Raw genomic sequence first — 22,207 nt, 5'->3', positions numbered from 1 at the left:
GCCAGAGAGACATTCTGGACAGGAGATCAAGTGCGCGCTCTTGCACAGTGGGAGATGGACCACTATGCAAGGACGCCGCCAGGTATGTTACAGTACCCCCCCCCTTACGCCCCCTCTTCTTCAGGCCTGCCAGAATCTTCCGCAGGGAATTCGAGGGCCAATTCTTCACTTCGAAGAGATCACTTCCACTGTCCACCGGAAAAACTGGTCTCCTCTGGGTAGCTAGGATGCTACCTCCCATCCAGCCACCCTTAGCAACAGACGAAACGGGTGGAGTACCAGGAACAGCACACAAGGAAGTCTCTCTCCACATATTTTCAGGTGGCACCCCAGAGGGTACAGGAGACAACTGGAAGTCCTCCACCGGGTTGGAGGGGGACAGAGACTTGGGGGTAATCTCTGCTTCGAGGTACATCTTGTCAAGCTCACAGGAAGAAATAGACGGGTTATCAGGTACATAATGAGGAAAAGTCACTGTCTCTTTGTTTTCTGGTGGTACCCCGGAGGATTCAGGAAACAACTGGAGGTCCTCCGCCGGGTCAGAAGAGTGCAGAGGCTCAGAGAAAACATCTGCTTCAGAGTACACTAGGTCGGACTCACTGGACGAAGCAGGCGAGGTATCGGGTACCGAGTATAGGAAAGTCTCTGTCCATTCTCCACCAGGTGGCACCCCGAAGGGTTCTGGAGACAACTGGCGGTCCTCCGCCTGGTCAGAGGGGTGTAGAGACTCACGGGTAACCTCTGCTTCAGAGTACACTAGGTCGGACTCACTGGACGAAGCAAGCGAGGTATCAGATCCAGGATATAGGAAAGTCTCTATCCATTTACCACCAGGTGGCACCCCGAAGGGTTCTGGAGACAACTGGAGGTCCTCCGCCTGGTCAGAGGAGTGTAGAGACTCGGGAGTAACCACTGCTTCAGAGTACACTAGGTTGGACTCACTGGACGAAGCGAGCGAGGTATCAGGTACAGAGTATAGGAGAGTCTCTGTCCTTTCGCTACCAGGTAGCACCCCGAAGGGTTCAGGAGACAACTGGAGGTCCTCCGCCTGGTCGGAGGGGTGTAGAGACTCGGGAGTAACCTCTGCTTCGGAGTACACTAGGTTGGACTCACTGGACGAAGCGAGCGAGGTATCAGGTACAGAGTATAGGAGAGTCTCTGTCCTTTCGCTACCAGGTAGCATCCCGAAGGGTTCAGGAGACAACTGGAGGTCCTCTGCCTGGTCGGAGGGGTGTAGAGACTCGGGGGTAACTACCACTTTGGGGTACCCATTGTCAGGCTCACAGGACGAAGCGGACAAAGTATCGAGTACCGGGTGTAGAGAATTCTCTCTCCATTTGTCATCGAGTGGTATCCCGGAGGATTCAGGAGGCAACAGGGGGTCCTCCGCCAGGTAGTAGAGGTGCACAGACTCTGAGGTAACCACAGCTTTGGAGCATCCTTGGACATGCACACCGGTTAAAGTGGGTGAAGCATCTGATGCCGGGTGCAGGAAGTTCTCCTGTGTGGAGTCTGGATGGGCAGAAGTCTCTTCGGGCAGGAGAACTGGTGCACTACCCACGCACATTACCCGTTGGGGCTTCTCCGGGATACAGGGAGATGAAGCTTCAGTAGGGACTTCAAGGTTGGGGTCAGGAGGTCTCAGGGAGGACAGACCCTGGCGTGACGGCTTGCCTCTACGTCTAGCACGTCTGGACTGCCTCTTGAGGTTGGGAGAAGTATTCCGGAAAGCGTAGTCACCCTGTGAGGATTCTGGGTGGGCAGTAGTCTCATTGGGCTGGAGGACTATTGCGCTACCCACACACATTACCCATTGGGGCTGCTCCGGGATATTGGGAAGTGAAGCTTCAGCAGGAGCCTCCGGGTTAGGATCATCGAAGACCATTAGAAAGGCCACCAGGAAGGCCATTAGGTCCAGGAGGATCGGATCCTGTGTTTCATATAGGGGGTTGATCCATTCCAAGGCATCACCCGCCAGGTAAGACATAATGAATGCCACCTTAACCCGATCGGTGGGAAAACATAGAGGGTAGAACTTGAAGTGTAGCATGCATTGCTCCACAAATGCACGACTTTGTCTAGGATCCCCATAATAACGTAGCGGATCCGCGGGAACGAGAGCAGATAGATCCATCTGGACGGGTGCGTAATTCGCCTGGAACTCAGCTAAAGGGAAAAAAAAAATATTTATTTATTTATTTTAATGCATGTATTCGCTGGAAAACTTCTCAGAGAGCGAAGGCCGTGGGGCTCAACGGGAACCATGGCCTGAGCATGCTGTTATGCACACGCCCGGGCTGAGCGGCGTGTGCGTGTGATTGTAGTGATTCCACTGGACCATGAACCGGAGAGTGCCTGGAGGGGCGTGACTAAGTATCTGGCCGATCCGACCAAGATGGCACAACGGCATACGACGCCAGTGCACCAGGGAGAAACCGGGCAGAGGGACCAGGTGCTACTCCAGGTCAAACTCCGGACACGGGGGTTGACCCACACAGGGATTACTGGATCAGGCTGGTTAGGCTGGCGCACAGACTGGAGGGTATAGGCAGGCACGACTGGTATGCAGGCAGGGAGGTACTGGCCGAAAGGACGGGCTGGAGCACAGAAAGGTTAAGACCCAGTACAGACTGGGTCACAGAACCGCAGATGCGGTAGACAACCACAGCAGAGAGGGAACGCCCGAAGCGGTGGGCAAGAACAGAGCAGGACGGGGCTGCAGGAGCAGCGAGCACAAGCAGGGCAGGACAGGACTGCCGGAGCAGCGGGCAGAAGCAGGGCAGGACAGGACTGCCGGAGCAGCGGGCAGAAGCAGGGCAGGACAGGACTGCCGGAGCAGCGGGCAGAAGCAGGGCAGGACAGGACTGCCGGAGCAGCGGGCAGAAGCAGGGCAGGACAGGACTGCCGGAGCAGCGGGCAGAAGCAGGGCAGGACAGGACTGCCGGAGCAGCGGGCAGAAGCAGGGCAGGACAGGACTGCCGGAGCAGTGAGCAAGGAGTCAGAGCAGGCTAGAACCGCCGGAGCGGTAAGCAAAGGAGTCAGAGCAGACTAGAACCGCCGGAGCGGTGAGCAAAGGAGTCAGAGCAGGCTAGAACCGCCGGAGCAGTGAGCAAAGGAGTCAGAGCAGGCTAGAACCGCCGGAGCGGTGAGCAAAGGAGTCAGAGCAGGCTAGGCTGAGTAGGGGGGACAGGGCTCTGTTCACACGGAACAGACAGGAAGGGAAAGGCAGAGCCAGACACCCACAGGGTACTTGCAGTGAAGTAGCGAGTGGACCACAAACTCACAAACGGGAGTACAGAGACAACAAGCAGGAGTTAGGTACGAGTTCAGACTCTGCAGAAAAAGGAAGGGAACGGACGTAGAGGCAAAACAGGTAAAGGATAGGAGAGAGTTCAGACTGGAACTGAGTGTACGGAGGAGACCGACACTGCAGTGGGATACAGGAGCGGGTCTGGGAATACGGCCCCCAGAGAGGCAGGACGAACAGGCAAGGAGCGTGTTCAGACAGGACAGACAAGATACAGGAACAGGTCTAGGTAATCGGCCCCTAGAAGGCAGGAGGAACAGGCTAGGAGCGTGTTCAGACAGGCCTGGAAATACAGCCTCCAGGATAGGCAGACAAGAGAACACAGAACGGGACCTGGCACCTTCAGAGTGCAAGCACACACAGAAAGAAACACTATGCTCAGGCAGGGATAGATGGGCGCAGCTGAGCTATATACCAGGTGACAGACAGCAATAGGCTGAGGACGCACAAGAGGTGTGACCCACAGCAGGTACAAAAAGCAGGAAGTGATCGGGCGCCGCCCTTAAGCAGCAGAAACAGACACAAACAGACAGCATGGAGGGAAGCCAGAGAGACATTCTGGACAGGAGATCAAGTGCGCGCTCTTGCACAGTGGGAGATGGACCACTATGCAAGGACGCCGCCAGGTATGTTACAAATCCTTTTTACTTTATTGAGCATATATGAACTCAAGGGGTTAATATAGAGGTATTACTCTGTATCTGGCCCCGCCCCTTTTAAGTAATTGTATACCTAGTCAAATGTATATAAGGATCAATTGTTTGCTGCTTGTCACACCTGATGAAGGTGGCTGTGTCCACCGAAACGCGTTGTGTGTATATTAATAAATCAGTCCTTTTAATATTTTTGCCCTGTTATTGGCGCTCTGGTACCGCTATTCATATTCACTGATAGTCTAAAGAAATGGGTTTTTATGGCACGCTTAAAACTGTGGGTATTGGGAATTAATCGAATTGTCTTGGGTAGTGCATTCCAAACAGTTGGTGCTGCACGCGAGAAATCTTGGAGACGGGAGTGGGAGGTTCGGATTATGGAGGCTTTTAGTTTTAAGTCATTGGCAGAATGGAGGGCACGGGAAGGGTGGTATACTGAGATGAGGGAGGAGATGTAGAGTGGTGCTGAATCGTGGAGCGCTTTGTGGGTGAGAGTGATGTTTATATTGAACTCTGTATTGGATGGGTAACCAGTGCAATGACTGGCACTGGGAAGAGGCATCGGTGTATCGGTTGGTGAGGAATATGACCCTGGCGGCTGCGATAAGGATGGATTGGAGAGGGGAAAGTTTAGAAAGAGGGAGACCGATTAGTTAAGAGTTGCAATAGTCTAGACGAGAATGAATAAGAGCTACAGTAAGAGTTTTTGCCGAGTCAAAGGTAAGACAATTTCTGATTCTAGAGATGTTTTTGAGGTGTAGATGACTCGAGTGAGCGAGTGATTTGATGTGAGGAGTGAAGGAAAGACCTGAATCAAGTATGACCCCAAGACAGTGGGCATGTTGCTGGGGAGTAATGGTGGAGCCACAAACTGAAGTGGCAATATTGGGCACAGGTAGGTTAGTGGATCGAGGAAATACGAGTAGTTCAGTTTTTGACAGATTCCGTTTTAGATAGAGGGAGGACATAGTGTTAGAGACGGCGGAAAGACAATCACTGGTATTTTGTAATAATGCAGGGGTGATGTCTGGAGAAGAGGTGTATAATTGGGTGTCATCAGCATAGAGATGGTACTGAAAACCGAATCTGCTGATTGCTTGTCCAATAGAAGCGGTATATAAGGAGAAAAGAAGGGCGCCTAGGACTGATCCTTGAGGAACAATAAGGGGAAGGTGAGAGGAAGAGGAGCCAGCAAAAGACTCAGTGAAGGAGCGGTCAGAGAGGTAGATCCACAGTGTCGAATGCTGCAGAGAGATCCAGGAGAATCAGCGGGGAGTAGTGACCATTAGATTTGGCTGTTAGTAGATCATTAGAGACTTTAGTGAGTGCAGTTTCAGTAGAATGTAAAGGGTCAAGAAGGGATTTATCTGAGAGATAGCGTAATAGACAGGAGTGGACCAGGCGTTCCAGGAGTTTAGAGATAAAAGGAAGATTGGAAACAGGTCTGTGGTTGGCCGTGCAGTTCTGGTCGAGGGATGGTTTTTTAAGTAGCGGATGTATGCTGGCGTGTTTAAAAAAGGAGGGAAAAATACCAGATGAGAGGTAGAGGTTGAATATTTTAGTTAGGTGAGTCGTGGTGACAGCTGGAGAAAGGGACTGAAGGAGATGTGAGGAAATAGGGTCACTGGTGCAGGTGGTAGAGCGAGAGGAAGCAAGGAGCCTTGTCACTTCTTCTTCCATGACTGGTTCGAAGTCAGAAAATTAGCAAGATGCAGTGTGGGAGGGAGGAGCATGCATTACATTTGAGGACTGGGAGAAAATTTCCTGTCTGATATGGTCAATTTTTTTCTTTGAAATAATTGGCCAGATCGTCAGCGCTGAGGTCGGTGGTCGGGCCTTGTGCTTCTTGACACTTTTCACTCTCTCCTTAATCAAACAGGTGTTTTGGCTTATTGGGCCGTGAGATGATGAGGTTGTTAAAGTAGGTTTGTTTGGAGAGGTGAAGGGCGGAGTTATAGGTTTTAAGCATAAATTTATAATGGAGGAATTCTTCGGGCAGATTAGATTTTCTCCACAGCCGTTCGGCACCTGGAGCACCCCTGGAGAAGACGTGTTTACAGCGTGTGCCAGGGTTGTCGCCGTCTGTGCCGAGTTGTTCTCTGTGTAGGAGGTGCGGCTTCATCCAGGGCTCATAGCAATATTTCGTTATAATGCTTCAGTGCACAGTCAGGACATGAGAGGGAGGAGATTGGGGCCAATGATGACTGCAACGTTTTCATAGATTTCTGGGTGTTAATGGATTGTATATTTCTATAGGTGTGGAAAGTGGGGGTGTCTTGAGCAGGGTGACAGTTCTTGACAGAGAATGAAAGAAGGTTGTGATCTGAGAGCGGAAGAGGAGTGTTCGTAAAGTCATGTATTAAACAGAGCCAGGCGAAGATCAGGTCAAGAGTATATCCATTTTCATGTGTAGGAAAATTAGTACACATGCCGTTCCTGTATGTACTGATCAAGAAAGATTGAAATGGGACCCTAGGGACACTCATCTACCATAAACTTTCAAGCACTAATAAACTATTGAAGTGGGATAACCACCACCCCCATCCCCATACAAAGAGGAAACCCAAGGGCCAATTTTTACGGTTGAGAAGGTACTGCTCGAATGTCACAGAATATAATATACAGGCAATAGACCTGAACACCAGATTAAGGGATAAAGGGTACTCATGGTACATTTTCGATTCCGCAACATCGTTTGCAGAAAATGGGAGAGAGAGACACTCCTCCATACCAATCCAAGAGACCAAGAAGAAGATTGGACTACACCAGTAAGAAAATCTTATGACAATCAGAGTGACTGTATCTTTCATATCCTCAGAAAACACTGGGATATACTTGTGGTCGACCCGGACCTGAGGGTGCTGTGAAATCTACTTCCACTTTCCACTTCTACTTTCAGAAAGGGTTGGTCAATTAGGGACCGTTTAGTGCACAGTGTCTATAAAAAACCTGCACCCAAGGGGACTTGGCTAGATAGAAGAATCTGTGGTTTCTTTAGATCTGGAGAACGTTGTACATGTAATTGGATGAGACCATGTAAATCTTTCTCAAGTTCCTCCATGGTTAAAATCTTTCCAGTGCAATTATTCCAGCTGTAAAACCTCAGGACTAGTATATATGGCCACATGCACCTGCCCCCTAGAATATGTAGACAAGATCAAGAGGGAGTCTAGGAGGAGAGTAGGGGAGCATTTGGGCAATATACGCCATGGTCAGGAGATCCCATTAGTGAGACACATGAACAGTGCACATCGAGGTGAAACCGGAGACCTCTCCTTTTGTATCATTGTGGTGGTTAAACCCAATGTGAGAGGAGTTGATCACAATAGATGTGTCCTCTGAAAGGAAAGTGAGTGGATTGTTAGACTGGATTCTCGAGCCCCTAAGGGACTCAATGACCAAATTTCCTATGCCTGTTTTGTGTGAATACAGCCCCATTCTTGATTATATTTTTGGATTTTATGCTCTACCCATTGCTAGTCAGTTCCCTGTGAATGGGGTTCACATATTGTTGTACTTCACCGAGATATCTGAGCTTCTATATCAGAATTATTACTTATCAATTATATTCCACTTATACTATTTCATCATTAACAAGTGTGGTGATCCTTGTGTATTTCTAACTGTGCAATAGAGGTCAAATTTGACCATTTAGGAATATACTGTGGGCCACCATCCCATATTTTTTGTGGTGATAAAGTAGATCTATTTGCCTATTACATGATAGGAGGATGTGCAGTACTTGTTTTTAGTCTCCCATGATGCTGATCTCAGAGATAGGATTTTTCTATGTTGGTGGTATGCAATCCAATACCATATGCGATCCGGCGTGGAACGCATGCTTCCGGACATGCGCATTCGCAGATAGGAGACCGTGATGCACTCCGGCGTGGAACGCACATGTCCGGGCACGTTTGAGCTTTCTGCTGCCCGTTGTTTTGTGCTGGATTGTGGGGCGTTCTTGAGAATTTATTTTTGTTCCATCTGTCTTTAGTTGATCCCACTGATGCATCAGATAAGTCCTCAGAGAATTATAATTAGAGGAACCCATGGACACATTAGGATTTGTGAAGCTGACCTCCGCTCTCCTCTATTTCCTTTGAATTTATTTTGTGACCTGTATTTCAGAACAGTAGCTCCTGGTTTGTTTAATTTCCATGTGTAAATTGAATTTGACTCGTAGTCTTTGATATCTCTCTCAAACGTAGTTTTTTTGATGTCTGAGATGGCATCCTCCAGACTTTGTAAATTCTTTTGCATATTTTGTTTGAGTTTTGGATCCAAAAAGGCTTCTACACCAGGCGGAATAAGCAAGAAACAAATATCAAGCGCAATGTAACTTGGTTGTCCTATAAGGGTTTTTTTAAATGTGGACATACACCCTGTAAAGCATGCAACTATGTTAATAAAACCGACACATTTGAAGAAAACCTAACGGTACAGCAATTTTCAATACACAATTTCATCAATTGTAACACTATAGGGGGTCATTTATTTAATAGAGTGTATAGAGAGTTAACTACAATACGTGGGATGCACGTCAGGTCCGCTAAAAAAATGTATTAGAAGACATTAATCTATTAAGATATTTGGCAGTCGGCACCACACAATCTAAATCACTGAAATATGGTATGTTGTGCAATGGTAACTGTGCAACAAAGCACTTAAAGAAGTAGGTAGAGAAAAGCTTGCACAGTGAGATAATGCACATCCAAAAATAATAAGAATTACTGCAAATAATAAATACAATAGCAACTTTATTTCATGTAGGGGACACACAAGTGGTTAAAAAACATACGACCCCTGACGAAGCTACTGTAGTAGCGATACACATAGGGCATGGATACCTACGGAGGGAGTCCACTGTAGAGAGGTAAGCCCTACGCGTATCGCTACTACAGTAGCTTCGTCAGGGGCTGTATTTCTCTTGCTGATCAAAAAGGTCATAGTATTTGTATAACCCTGAATGCTGAATTCTACTCGTTTGGAAACAATCATGTTTACTGTGCTAATGACAAATTGTACTAAGTCAGCTGAAAGTTTATTTACAACAGCCCCTGTGATACCAACTATATAAATAGATTAGCTCAAACAATGATAGGTGATCCCTGCACCTATACCTCTTTTACCTGGGCTTTATGACCTCACACAGATGTAAATATAAACAGGGGTGTCTGTAGTGCTGTAGACAGAATGAAATTTGGGACAGAGAATCACGGAACATCAGAAGGACTTTGGAAGGAGAATGGGAGACATCCTTCAGGAAAGTAGATGGATTGCATGGCATCAAAAGAGACACAGATTTGTATTCTACATGATTCTAGTCTAAGGGTATCAGCCCTCACTGGAAAGTTTCAGATCTACTCCATTAACCATCAGAGAGACCATGGATACTTTTGGGAAGTCCAGGAGAGGACGAAAAAGTCACTTGGCCCCATGGATATGCTGTTTTGGTGTTGCTAGGAGGGACCCACCGGTCACCTAGAACCCATGGAAACTCTCGGAGAGGCCAAGATGGGACCATCGGTTCTCCTGGTCTTGTACCTCGATGGACTGTTGACTTCCTAAGCTTGCCTCTACCTTCTCTCTGTGGGGGCCCACCAGAAGCGGAGGGCCACTGGTTGAGGTAGTTGGCCCTGGAAGTCTCCAAAGTCGCAGCTGTTCTATCCCAGGCGGGCGGAGATGGAAGAATGAAACTGTAATGTACCATCTTGGGTATTTGCTGGACTGTTCTGTATGTTTAATGTCCGCTTTGTGGTTCAGTAAAGTATTGCCACTCTGTTTTACCCTCACCCTGTGTTGTTTGAGTAGCGTTACGCCCACAGAAGACCCCGGGTATTCACAGTCCCTGACCAGGGCGGCTCCATGCGGTGTTCTACAGACAAGGTGCATTAAATAAACAGTGAGCTGACCTCCCTCTCCATTTTCTCATTATTTGCATGTTTTCCTTATAGTGACAAATATTTATTTTTGCTAAAACTGTGATATTTTCATTTTAAAACTTTTTTTAAACCTGTTTTATAAACTTTTTAAAATACCTCTCATTAGTGCGATCATACAACACAGAAGCCTTTGATTGCTCAGGTGATGCACTGTACTACTGTAGTGCCGTGTATTATCACTGCCTGTCAGTGTAATACTAACTGCCCCATACACACGAGATAAGTGTTGGCTGAAGGATCATTTGGCAGATGGCTATCTCTCCAGATTCCCCCATACACAAATATTCCAGCTTTCCTGTGGTTTGTATGACTGACTGCATCTGTAGGAAGGTCCCCAAATACATTATATAGTCGACCAAAATCAGTGCTTCCATGTAACTTTAGTCTAATGTTTATGAAGGTGTTAAAAAGTAAGTTATGGAACTCTGCCTCTGGCCTGGCCTAATAGACTTTTGTACATTACAGGCCCAGCACTTGGGGGAGGAGGGCATTCAGCCGAACTCTGTCACACCTTCTTAGATGCCATGTTTGCTTTTTGCAGGAGCAAGTGGTTAAACTGCCAGGGATTTTATTGCAGCCGCACCTGTGCCATCCCTGTGGTGTACATCTATGTTCTGGTGCCCAAAAGAGTTCATAACATGTTAAAAAATTACAAAATGTGTCTTCTGCTTTTTGCATGTTTTTTCTTTTTACAAGAATTGTTGGTGCCAATTTTCTTTTGAAACATTTTAATATCTGCTTTTTTCTGGTTTTTTTCTTGTAATATAGGAAAGCCTAAGGCTAGAAATGAAACCCATAATACACTGTACATGTAGACTTTAGTATCAAATAATTTCTGTCCGCGGCATTTGTGCAAACAAAACAGCTTTTATAAAAGCCTCAAACTTCTGTGTGTGAATCAGACATGAGATCTAACTTGATAGAAGATTACTGTTCAGGGAAGACGGGAAACATTGATACAGACGGCCAGTGGTGATGTAGTCAGTGACGGACTGTCTCCAAATATGGTTTTAGGTCCGTAGTAGATGATGTTGCCTCATCATGAAGTAGTTATTTCTCATGTCACGTGAAATAAATATCTCCTGCAGTATGGCTAATGCCAATTCCAGTGACGAAAAATGAGACGAAAATTAGCGTTATGGAAGATGAGTCTATGAGAAACGTATTCAGCTGCAGACTTCGAGGAAGAAACTGCTTGTTGTCTGTGGCCTAAAATATGTAGGTTTTATTACTAGATGTAAAGAAAAAACTAAATACTATAAAATAATAAATCTCATCATATGTTTCCCCTTATTATCTCCAGTAATTGTATTATTATACAGGATTTTTATGATGTCACATCGGCTCATCTTCTTCTCGTTCAGATCTCTACAATACCGGATCCTCTCAGTGAAAATCGTCTATATAAGAAAATTTTCCTGATTTACCCATCAACGATGGATATAGACAGGGACAAGATGGTGGAGAGGATATTACACGTCACCCTAGAGATCCTCTTCCGGCTTACTGGAGAGGTGAGAGATTCTGATGACATCACATTACATCATTCTTATCTATGGGAATAACAGATGGACAGAACTGGAGAGGTGAGGACTCTGGAAATGTCTGTAGTGAGATTTATAAATGTGTCTCTCCATAACCAGAGATTAATCACGGGGCCTCCACCTCACCCCCTGATACATGAGGACATCAATGACCAAATCCTAGAACTCGCCTACAAGATGATTGAGCTTCTGACTGGAGAGGTGACATTGCTGGGACATTATACAGTAACACTATGAAGGGATCGGGGGGATGACTCTATCATTGTATGTGTCAGATTCCTATAAGGTGTCAGGATGTCGCTGTCTATTTCTCCATGGAGGAGTGGGAGTATTTAGAAGGACACAAAGATCTGTACAAGATCATGATGGAGGTTCCCCAGCCCCTCACATCACCAGGTAATAGACAGGACTAAATACACACGGCCTATAATTATCAGTATGTAAAGAATGAATTCAGTCCCCGTATGTGTTTCCTCCAGATCTATTCAGTAAGAGGACAACACCAGAGAGATGTCCCCGTCCTCTTCTTCCACAGGGCTGTAAACAAGAAGATCCCAATGTTCCTCAGGTAGATAGAAGATGTCATGAGTTTTCCCCTATGATGTGTAGACGGTTGTAAAAGTCATGTCTTCAGTCTTGTTTTATCCACCATTAATATGTTTTATATTTGTGTAATGAGAACGTTGGAGATGGCAGGATTAGAGCTGATCATAGATGTGACTTCTCCATCTGTCTGTGACTTTTATAATATTTGTTTCAGGGTGAAGATCTGACCCATATTAATACTACAGAGACATATGTGAGGGGTGATGAGCGGTGTAAAGAGGAGATTCCTACATATGACTACCCAGGTGAGTAGTAACCACTAAATGCAGAGAAGTCACAGATTCTTCTCAGTCACCGGCTGTGGCTGGTTTATCGGTCGTGTAGTCCGGCCGTATCACAATCATGTGATCACCATTTTGCCGCTAGACCACAACATTCTCCTCCGTCCAAAAATATTCAATTTACTTTGTGTAATTGTGAAAGATCTTTTCTATAGAACTTATAACCTGGAGGATCCACCTCCCCCTGGGATTAGTAGATGCTGACCGTTACCTGCCCAGGTCTGTAAACTACAAAGCCAAATGACAGCGTACGTAGAAAGTGCTGACAAGTGAGAAAATCACTTGAAGAAAAACATTCTGATGGGCCTGTAAGAGAAAGCGGAGGGTAATGATGCTGTTGGCTTCCTAGATCCCTGATATCTTATTAGATGAATCTACCTTCTCTCCCCTCTGTGCTGCTGAATGTTCTCATATGGTTCCTACAAGACCAAGTCCAGTCTTTCTGGCTAAACTTCACTTTCTTGATCAACAACATTAAATGTGCAGTGAGGGCCAAGTGTGAATTTCTGTACAATAACAGAGTTTCCCTTTATCCTGACTTTTCAATTTCTTTTAAAACCGACTATCTTCAAACAGGGTTGCGATAACCTACACAAAAAACATTACACCTGTGCCATGATATATCTCTAAGCTGTGCGTGGCTGATGGCTGTAATATACATTTATTCACGCCGGCAGGAGATGTGGTGGCATGGCTCGAGCCCTGGTTTCATGGATACACTCCACATCATAGTGTTGAGTGAATTTGTTCGGCACTTCAAATTTGGGTTCGTGTTCGGGGTTCCGGCTTGTTTGCGCACATTTGCGTGACAGCGTGGCAAATCAGGGATGTTCGTGGGTGGAGCCGATTTTTTTGGTGCGAACAAGCCGGAACCCCGAACCCAAATTTGAAATGCCGAACAAATTCACTCAACACTAATCAGAAATTCCATTATATTTTCAATCCTAAGAAATTCAGATTCCTGCACAATCTCTCCTGAAATGGGGGCACTAATACTTTCTCTACTCTTCTAGTCAGGACTCATCATACCTCCAATGGTCCACCATAAATGAGCCAACTCCAGTTTAGTGTTGGATTTCTCCCTTCATACTTACGTTGTTGTTGGGGATGTTACTTGTTTATATATTCTTTCTTTTTTTTTACAAGTTCATTCTGTATGATAGTCTGATTGTGGTGGGATCGGCCGGCCTCACTTATGTGAGTCTTTAACTCCCTGGTAGTCCTTGAATAAAGATCTCCATTGCCTCTTCCAAATACCAGAGATCTAAATTTAAGACACCTCAGCTCTGCAGTATTGTAAAAACTTCACTTTAAATGTCTAATATTTCTTCTTGACACTCATCTGACAGAAAATATTGTCCCTTACGATAGTTTAGATTGCCAAGAGCCACCGAGCCCCAGACTCTAATTACCCCAGAGAGGTTTCACCATTAGTTACTCATTTTTCTCGGATGAAGACTGTTGAGTTTGATCATTTCAGTAGATGTGTTATTGTCTATACTCAGTTTTTGACTTCAGTAATCCTCTGATGTAACCCCTTCCCGCAGACAGTTTTATGTTCCTAATCAGGCCCCATTTTTCAAATCTGACGTGTGTCACTTTATGTGGTGATAACTTTTGAATTCTTCACAAAGGATAATAGGAAACAAATGGACCTTACAAATTATTTTCCAACTTCTCCTGAATCTGACAATCCCCTATATACGGTTGTACACTACTGTCTGGGCACATGGCAGGTTAAAAAGGGAAGGAGCGCTACTTAGCTCTTTGAATGCAGATCTTGCTGGAATAGTTTGCAGACACAATGTATTGGGGGCACTGTTCATGGTCACCTGTCAGCTCAAAAGATGGCCACCACAAACTGGCTTGTCACTATCTACCCTGTTTACTGATTTCACAAATTACTTTGCTCTCAACCTTTAACCCCTCTACATGGATCTGGACTTACACAGAGACCCCTAGGCTTGGGCCACGGTGTTACCTGCTGTTCTGTGGAGTGAGATGGGAAGAAGAATAGTCAGGTAGCCGGATCACAACCAGGAGGGCAGAGAAAGTATAAAATCAGAAGACACAAGAGTAGTCAGTAAACGGGCCAAGGTCACAACAGGAACCAAATACACAAGCCGGGAGCTTATCAAAGAGAATGCCAAGAGTGTGCAAAGCAGTCATCAAAGCAAAAGGTGGCTACTTTGAAGAACCTAGAATATAAGACATATTTTCAGTTGTTTCACACTTTTTTGTTAAGTATATAATTCCATATGTGTTAATTCATAGTTTTGATGCCTTCAGTGTGAATGTACAATTTTCATAGTCATGAAAATACAGAAAAATCTTTAAATGAGAAGGGGTGTCCAAACTTTTGTTCCGTACTGTATATATATATATATATATACTGTGTGTATGTATATATATATATATATATATATATATATATATATATATATATATACAGTGAAGGAAATAAGTATTTGATCCCTTGCTGTTTTTGTAAGTTTTCCCACTGACAAAGACATGAAGAGTCTATAATTTTAAGGGTAGATTAATTTTAACAATGAGATATAGAATATCCAAAAAAAATCAAGAAAATCACAGTGCCCCTGACGAAGCATCAGCAATACGGCGTTGGGGTGGTGTGAGGGGCCGGGGTATGTTCTGAATATGTTTTCTCTTTTGATCCCTCTGGCTGTAGCCATTATGGGAAGGTGTCGCAGCTTTTATTTGAGTATTATCTCTTGATAACAAATATTCATTTCATATAAAAATTTAATACATGCATATTTATGTATATTAAAAAAAATTCTTTCCAAATCAGACAATGTGATTTTCAGGATTTGTTTTCTCATTTTGTCTCTCATAGTCGAGGTCGACCTATGATGTCAATTACAGGCCGCTCTCATCTCTGTAAGTGGGAGAACTTGCACAATTGGGGGCTGACTAAATACTTTTTTTCCCCACAGTATACATATAATATATATACAAATATTTTCATGTGTGTGAGTATATATTATTATTATATATATATATAATGTGTGCATATAAGACCGTGTGCTTTGCTGGAGGGGGAAGGACTTTTCTCTGAACAGAAGCTCAGTCTGGGCAAATCAGAAGCAGATTTACAATAGTTGTGTAAAGGTGGTGTATACAACTCGTAAAACCAGTTCCCTTCTGTCCTATCAGCTGAGGTTACCAGGGTTCATCATAGATCTTAAGCCCCCGTCTCACATAGCGAGATCGCTAGCGAGATCGCTGCTGTCACGGTTTTGGTGACGCAACAGCGACCTCACCAGCGATGTCGCTATGTGTGACACTTTGCAGCGATCAGGCCCCTGTTGTGAGGTCGCTGATCGCTGCACAGTGTCCTGGACCATTTTTTGGTCTTTGCCCTCCCGCTGGTCAGCACACATCGCTGTGTGTGACCAGCGGGAGCAGCGATCAGGCTGGTAACCATGATAAACATCGGGTTACTATGGGCACACGTGCCCCTAGTAACACGTTGTTTATCATAGTTACCACTCTGCTACAGTGAGCGGGAGGTTACCGCTCACTTTAGCAGGCTCGTAACCATGATAAACAACGGGTTACTAGCTGCGCGTGTGCCCCTAGTAACCCGATGTTTACCATGGTTACCAGCCTGCTCCTGCTTCAGCAGGCTGGTAACCAGGAGCAGGACATCGTGGAAAGATTCTTTCCACGATGTCACTGCTCCCCTGATTGTTGGTGAGCCTGCCTGTTTGACAGCTCACCAGCGACCACATAACGACGCAGCAACGATCCCTGACAGGTCGTATCGTTGTCGGGATCGCTGCAGCGTCGCTAAGTGTGACGGGGCCTTTAGTGATGGGGGGAAAATGGGAGAATACAATAGGCTAGTGATATCAGTCCCCCACATCGGGGGCTGGAGATACCCCTCTTGGACTGGATGTAAAATCACAAGACACATGTGCTGTCTCTCTCTTACTCCATGGACAGAATGACGACCATATCTGGTTGATACATTACAGACCAAAAGTTTGGACACACCTTCTCATTTAAAGATTTTTCTGTATTTTCATGACTATGAAAATTGTACATTCACACTGAAGGCATCAAAACTATGAATTAACACATGTGGAATTATATACTTAACAAAAAAGTGTGAAACAACTGAAATTATGTCTTACATTCTAGGTTCTTCAAAGTAGAAGGGAAGGACCAAATGTATGACGATGGGAAAATGGGGGAAACCCAACAACTAGGGAAAATGAGAGAGGAGACCCCCTAGGCAGATCTTACAACACCCTGACTCCCCTATCGTCCCTAATCACCAAGAAACTCCAAGAAGAAACTAGCTGACTGCTAGAACTCCAGGCCTGAACAGAGGAAAATAGTTCACCGGTGACTCTCTGGAGACACTGTGGGTTTTTAAATATCAAGCAAGGGTGTGTCAATTAGCAGCAGAAAGAGGAGATCACTGCTGGGTCCTAGCGAGAGAAGAATAGCACTACACTACAGGGATGAAAGAATCAAAAAGGTGTCTGCAAAGCCAAGCGCAGCGACCTTCTACAGCTGGATCCAGAATGACTCTGTCAAGACACCCATGACACCCTCCCAGAATGTTAGACATAATTATTCCAGCAGCCTTTACCCCCATCGTGGGACCGGAATAATAACAAATGTGGGATTAGAGGCTTAGAATACATAGGGGCGTGATGGATTCTAAGTCTTTGTATGAAATAGAATAAAAATGATAACAAAGATGGACGGGCACATTGGGAGATGAGAGGAAATAGGATGGGGTTTATTGATAATTACTATTTCATCCTTATTACTACTAACACTGAATGACTGCGGAGGTTGGCACCCTAAGAAGTCCATAGTCTAAAGAAAAGACTTAGAATTCATCATGTCCCTTTGTATTCTAAACCTCTAATACCAGAGGAATATCGTTTCCTAAGTGGGGTCACTGTAGTGGGAGAGGGGGTCTGCTGTTTTGGCAGCTACACACAATATTCCAGACAAATCAGCAATCCAGAAACCATATACCGTGGATACGGAAAGTATTCAAACTCCTTTAAATTTTTCACTCTTTGTTTCATTGCAGCCATTTGGTAAATTCTAAAAAGTTCATTTTTTTCTCATTAAAGTATACTCTGCACCCCATCCTGACTGAAAAAAACAGAAATGTAGAAATTTTTGCAAATTTATTAATAAAGAAAAACTGAAATATCACATGGTCATAAGTCTTCAGACCCTTTGCTCAGGCACTCATATTTAAGTGACATGCTGTCCATTCCTTGTTATCCTCCTTGAGATGGTTCTACTCCTTCATTGGAGTCCAGCTGTGTTTAATTAAACTGATAGGACTTGATTTGGAAAGGCACACACTTGTCTATATAAGACCTCACAGCTTACAGTGCATGTCAGACCAAATGAGAATCATGAGCTCAAAGGAACTGCCCAAGGAGCTCAGAGACAGAATTGTGGCAAGGCACAGATCTGGCCAAGGTTACAAAAGAATGTCTGCATTACTTAAGGTTCCTAAGAGCACAGTGGCCTCCATAATCCTTAAATAGAAGAAGTTTGAGACCACCAGAAGTCTTCCTAGACCTGGTCTTCCAGCCAAACTGAGCAATCGTGGGAGAAGAGCCTTGGTGAAAGAGGTAAAGAAGAACCCCAAGATCACTGTGGCTGAGCTCCAGAGATGCAGTAGGGAGATGGGAGAAAGTTCCACAAAGTCAACTATCACTGCAGCCCTCCACCAGTCGGGCCTTTATGGCAGAGTGGCCCAACGGAAGCCTCTTCTCAGTGCAAGACTTATGAAATCCCGCATAGAGTTTGCTCAAAAACACATGAAGGACTCCCAGACTATGAGAAATGAGATTCTCTGGTCTGATGAGATGAAGATAGAACTTTTTGGTGATAATTCTAAGCGGTATGTGTGGAGAAAGCCAGGCACTGCTCATCACCTGCCCAATACAATCCCCACAGTGAAACATGGTGGTGGCAGCATCATGCTATTGGGGTGTTTTTCAGCTGCAAGGACAGGACAACTGGTTGCAATTGAAGGAAACATGAATGCGGCCAAGTACAGAGATATCCTGGATCAAAACCTCTTCCAGAGTGCTCTGGACCTCAGACTTGTCCGAAGGTTCACCTTCCAACAAGACAATGACCCTAAGCACACAGCTAAAATAACAAAGGAGTGGCTTCAGAACAACGCTGTGACCATTCTTTACTGGCCCAGACAGAGCCCTGACCTAAACCCAATTGAACATCTCTGGAGAGACCTGAAAATGGCAGTTCACCAACATTTACCATCCAACCTGACGGAACTGGAGAGGATCTGCAAGGAAGAATGGCAGAGGATCCCCAAATCCAGGTGTGAAAAACTTGTTGCATCATTCCCAAGAAGACTCATGGCTGTACTAGCTCAAAAGGGGGCTTCTACTCAATACTGAGCAAAGGGTCTGAATACTTATGACCATGTGATGTTTCAGTTTTTCTTTTTTAATAAATTCGCAAAAATTTCTACATTTCTGTTTTTTTTTCAGTTCAGATGGGGTGCAGTGTATTTAATGAGAAAAAAATGAACTTTTTAGAATTTACCAAATGGCTGCAATGAAACAAAGAGTGAAAAATGTAAAGGGGTCTGAATACTTTCCGTACCACTGTAGTGATTCTTCCCTTCCGAGCCGTGGAAGCGAGATCTTCTGCCACATTCCGGTGTCGCCTTATTGTTGAGAAACTGCGTTAAAAATTGTGTAGCCACCTATAAGCTATTCCTGCCCACAGTGCCCCCATCCAGCGAGTGTTTGAGAAAGGTTATTACACTGAAACGTCCCGATATTCACAACCAAGGATCACAATCTCATTTATCATTGCTGCGCGCTGTTTACTGCATCAATGGAGGGAACAGCTGAGATTCTCCAGACTCCACTCGCTCCTCACACTCAGCAAATGTCTACAATGCAGACTATATACCCGAGGCATCGCACACACGGCATCGTACACGAACTACTTCTGTTACATACGTTCTGCTCCGTACACACACGGCTCCGCTCCGTACGCCTCGTACACATGGCTCCGCTCCGTACACCTCGTACACACACGCAGCTCCTCTCCGTACACCTCGTAGACACGGCTCCGCTCTGTACACCTCGTACACACACGCTGCTCCTCTCCGTACACACGGCTCCGCTCTGTACACAAGGCTCCGCTCCGTACACCTCGTACACACACGGCTCCGCTCCGTACACCTCATACACGCGCGGCTCCGCTCCGTACACCTCGTACACGCGCGGCTCTGCTCCGTACACCTCGTACACACACGGCTCCGCTCCGTACACCTCGTACACGCGCGGCTCCGCTCCGTACACCTCGTACACACGCGTCTCCGCTCCGTACGCCTCGTACACACGCGGCTCTGCTCCGTACGACTCGTACACGCGCGGCTCCGCTCCGTACACCTATTACACGCGCGGCTCTGCTCCGTACACCTCGTACACACACGGCTCTGCTCCGTACGCCTCGTACACACGCGGCTCTGCTCCGTACACCTCGTACACACGCGGCTCTGCTCCGTACACCTCGTACACGCACGGCTCTGCTCCGTACACCTCGTACACGCGCGGCTCTGCTCCGTACACCTCGTACACGCGCGGCTCTGCTCCGTACACCTCGTACACGCGCGGCTCTGCTCCGTACACCTCGTACACGCGCGGCTCTGCTCCGTACACCTCGTACACGCGCGGCTCTGCTCCGTACACCTCGTACACGCGCGGCTCTGCTCCGTACACCTCGTACACACGCGGCTCTGCTACATCCACACTGTAAACCCCTCCTGACCCCACACATAAACTTCAGCTCATCCAGCACCATGACAACCAGCACAGCAGAGTCCTGCATCCACTGAGGCCCCTGATCATGTGACCCCTGACTCCTCCCCTCCTGTGACCTCATCACAGCTCCTGTGCGCACACAGCAGCCATATATGTGGTGGCGGCTCTGCAGGTGGAGGTATGTGGAGACCCCCATTACTGGGCGCAGGGGGCATTAACCCCTTCAGCACGCAGGCTCTTTGGGGTCTTGTGTTGCCCCTTTATAAGAATCATAAGGTTTTGTTCTGTTTCCTGTAATAGATACATACGACCCAACTATGGAGACAGGAAGGGAGGAAACGTATTGTTCTCAGAGTACAGGACCCCCACAGTGTAATGCCCCCATTATGCCCCTTATGCAGGATGTATGATGCCCCCACACAGTGTAATGCCCCCATTATGCCCCTTATGCGGGATGTATGATGCCCCCACACAGTGTAATGCCCCCATTATGCCCCTTATGCAGGATGTATGATGCCCCCACACAGTGTAATGCCCCCATTATGCCCCTTATGCGGGATGTATGATGCCCCCACACAGTGTAATGCCCCCATTATGCCCCTTATGCGGGATGTATGATGCCCCCACACAGTGTAATGCCCCCATTATGCCCCTTATGCAGTATGTATGATGCCCCCCACACAGTGTAATGCCCCCATTATACCCTTTATGCAGTATGTATGATGCCCCCACACAGTGTAATGCCCCCATTATGCCCCTTATACAGTATGTATGATGCCCCCACACAGTGTAATGCCCCCATTATGCCCCTTATACAGTATGTATGATGCCCCCACACAGTGTAATGCCCCCATTATGCCCCTTATGCAGTATGTATGATGCCCCCACACAGTGTAATGCCCCCATTATGCCCCTTATACAGGATGTATGATGCCCCCACACAGTGTAATGCCCCCATTATGCCCCTTATACAGTATGCATGATGCCCCCATTATGCCCCTTATACAGTATGTATGATGCCCCCACACAGTGTAATGCCCCCATTATGCCCCTTATGCAGTATGTATGATGCCCCCACACAGTGTAATGCCCCCATTATACCCTTTATGCAGTATATATGATGCCCCCACACTGTGTAATGCCCCCATTATGCCCCTTATACAGTATATATGATGCCCCCACACAATGTAATGCCCCCATTATGCCCCTTATACAGTATGTATGATGCCCCCACACAGTGTAATGCCCCCATTATGCCCCTTATGCAGTATGTATGATGCCCCCACACAGTGTAATGCCCCCATTATGCCCCTTATACAGGATGTTTGATGCCCCCACACTGTGTAATGCCCCCATTATGCCCCTTATACAGTATGTATGATGCCCCCACACAGTGTAATGCCCCCATTATGCCCCTTATGCAGGATGTATGATGCCCCCACACAGTGTAATGTCCCCATTATGCCCCTTATCCAGTATGTATGATGCCCCCACACAGTGTAATGTCCCCATTATGCCCCTTATGCAGGATGTATTATGCCCCCCACAGTGTAATGCCCCCATTATGCCCCTTATGCAGTATGTATGATGCCCCCACACAATGTAATGCCCCCATTATGCCCCTTATGCAGGATGTATGATGCCCCCCACAGTGTAATGCCCCCATTATTCCCCTTATGTAGTATGTATGATGCCCACACACAGTGTCATGCCCCCATTATGCCCCTTATGCAGGATGTATGATGCCCCCACACAGTGTAATGCCCCCATTATTCCCCTTATGCAGTATGAATGTTGTCCCCACACAGTGTAATGCCTCCATTATGCCCCTTATGCAGGATGTATGTTGCCCCCACAGTACCGCCCGAGGTCCTGCAGTTGGAATAATCCCTCTGGAGTTGGTTTTCCCTTTGCCTGCTCCCCTCCATGTATACCCTCGAGCATGTATACATGCATGTAGGGGAGCAGCCGGCCTTACTAGATATCGAGGCTTTGTACAGTAATATTCGGCATGAGGATAGTATCAGAGGAGTAAGACATTTCTTTAAATCGAGATC

General features: G+C 46.2%; 1 protein-coding gene across 3 annotated transcripts in view; it reads left to right on the top strand.

Moving 5' to 3' along the window:
- Window positions 1–22,207, top strand: part of LOC141178750 (uncharacterized) — a 44,906-nt gene that overhangs the window by 7,507 nt on the left and 15,192 nt on the right. Inside the window, exon 1 of one of the 3 annotated variants that reach the window (XM_073660595.1) lies at window positions 20,240–20,328. The exons of 1 other annotated variant lie outside the window; for it this stretch is intronic. Coding sequence is in view for 1 of the 2 variants with exons in the window: in XM_073660594.1 (XP_073516695.1) it covers window positions 20,303–20,328 (26 nt within the window). In the remaining variant the exon portion in view is untranslated. Of the gene's footprint in view, window positions 1–20,239; window positions 20,329–22,207 lie in introns of those variants that run through there. One more of the 3 variants, XM_073660594.1, reaches the window with a different exon arrangement.

The sequence above is a fragment of the Phyllobates terribilis genome, unplaced genomic scaffold (assembly GCF_046119375.1).
Source record: "Phyllobates terribilis strain yellow unplaced genomic scaffold, ASM4611937v1 Scaffold_30__1_contigs__length_15301838, whole genome shotgun sequence".
Classification (NCBI taxonomy): Eukaryota; Metazoa; Chordata; class Amphibia; order Anura; family Dendrobatidae; genus Phyllobates; species Phyllobates terribilis.
The sequence above is the reverse complement of the archived record's forward strand: the minus strand, read 5'-3'. Positions and strand labels throughout refer to the sequence as shown.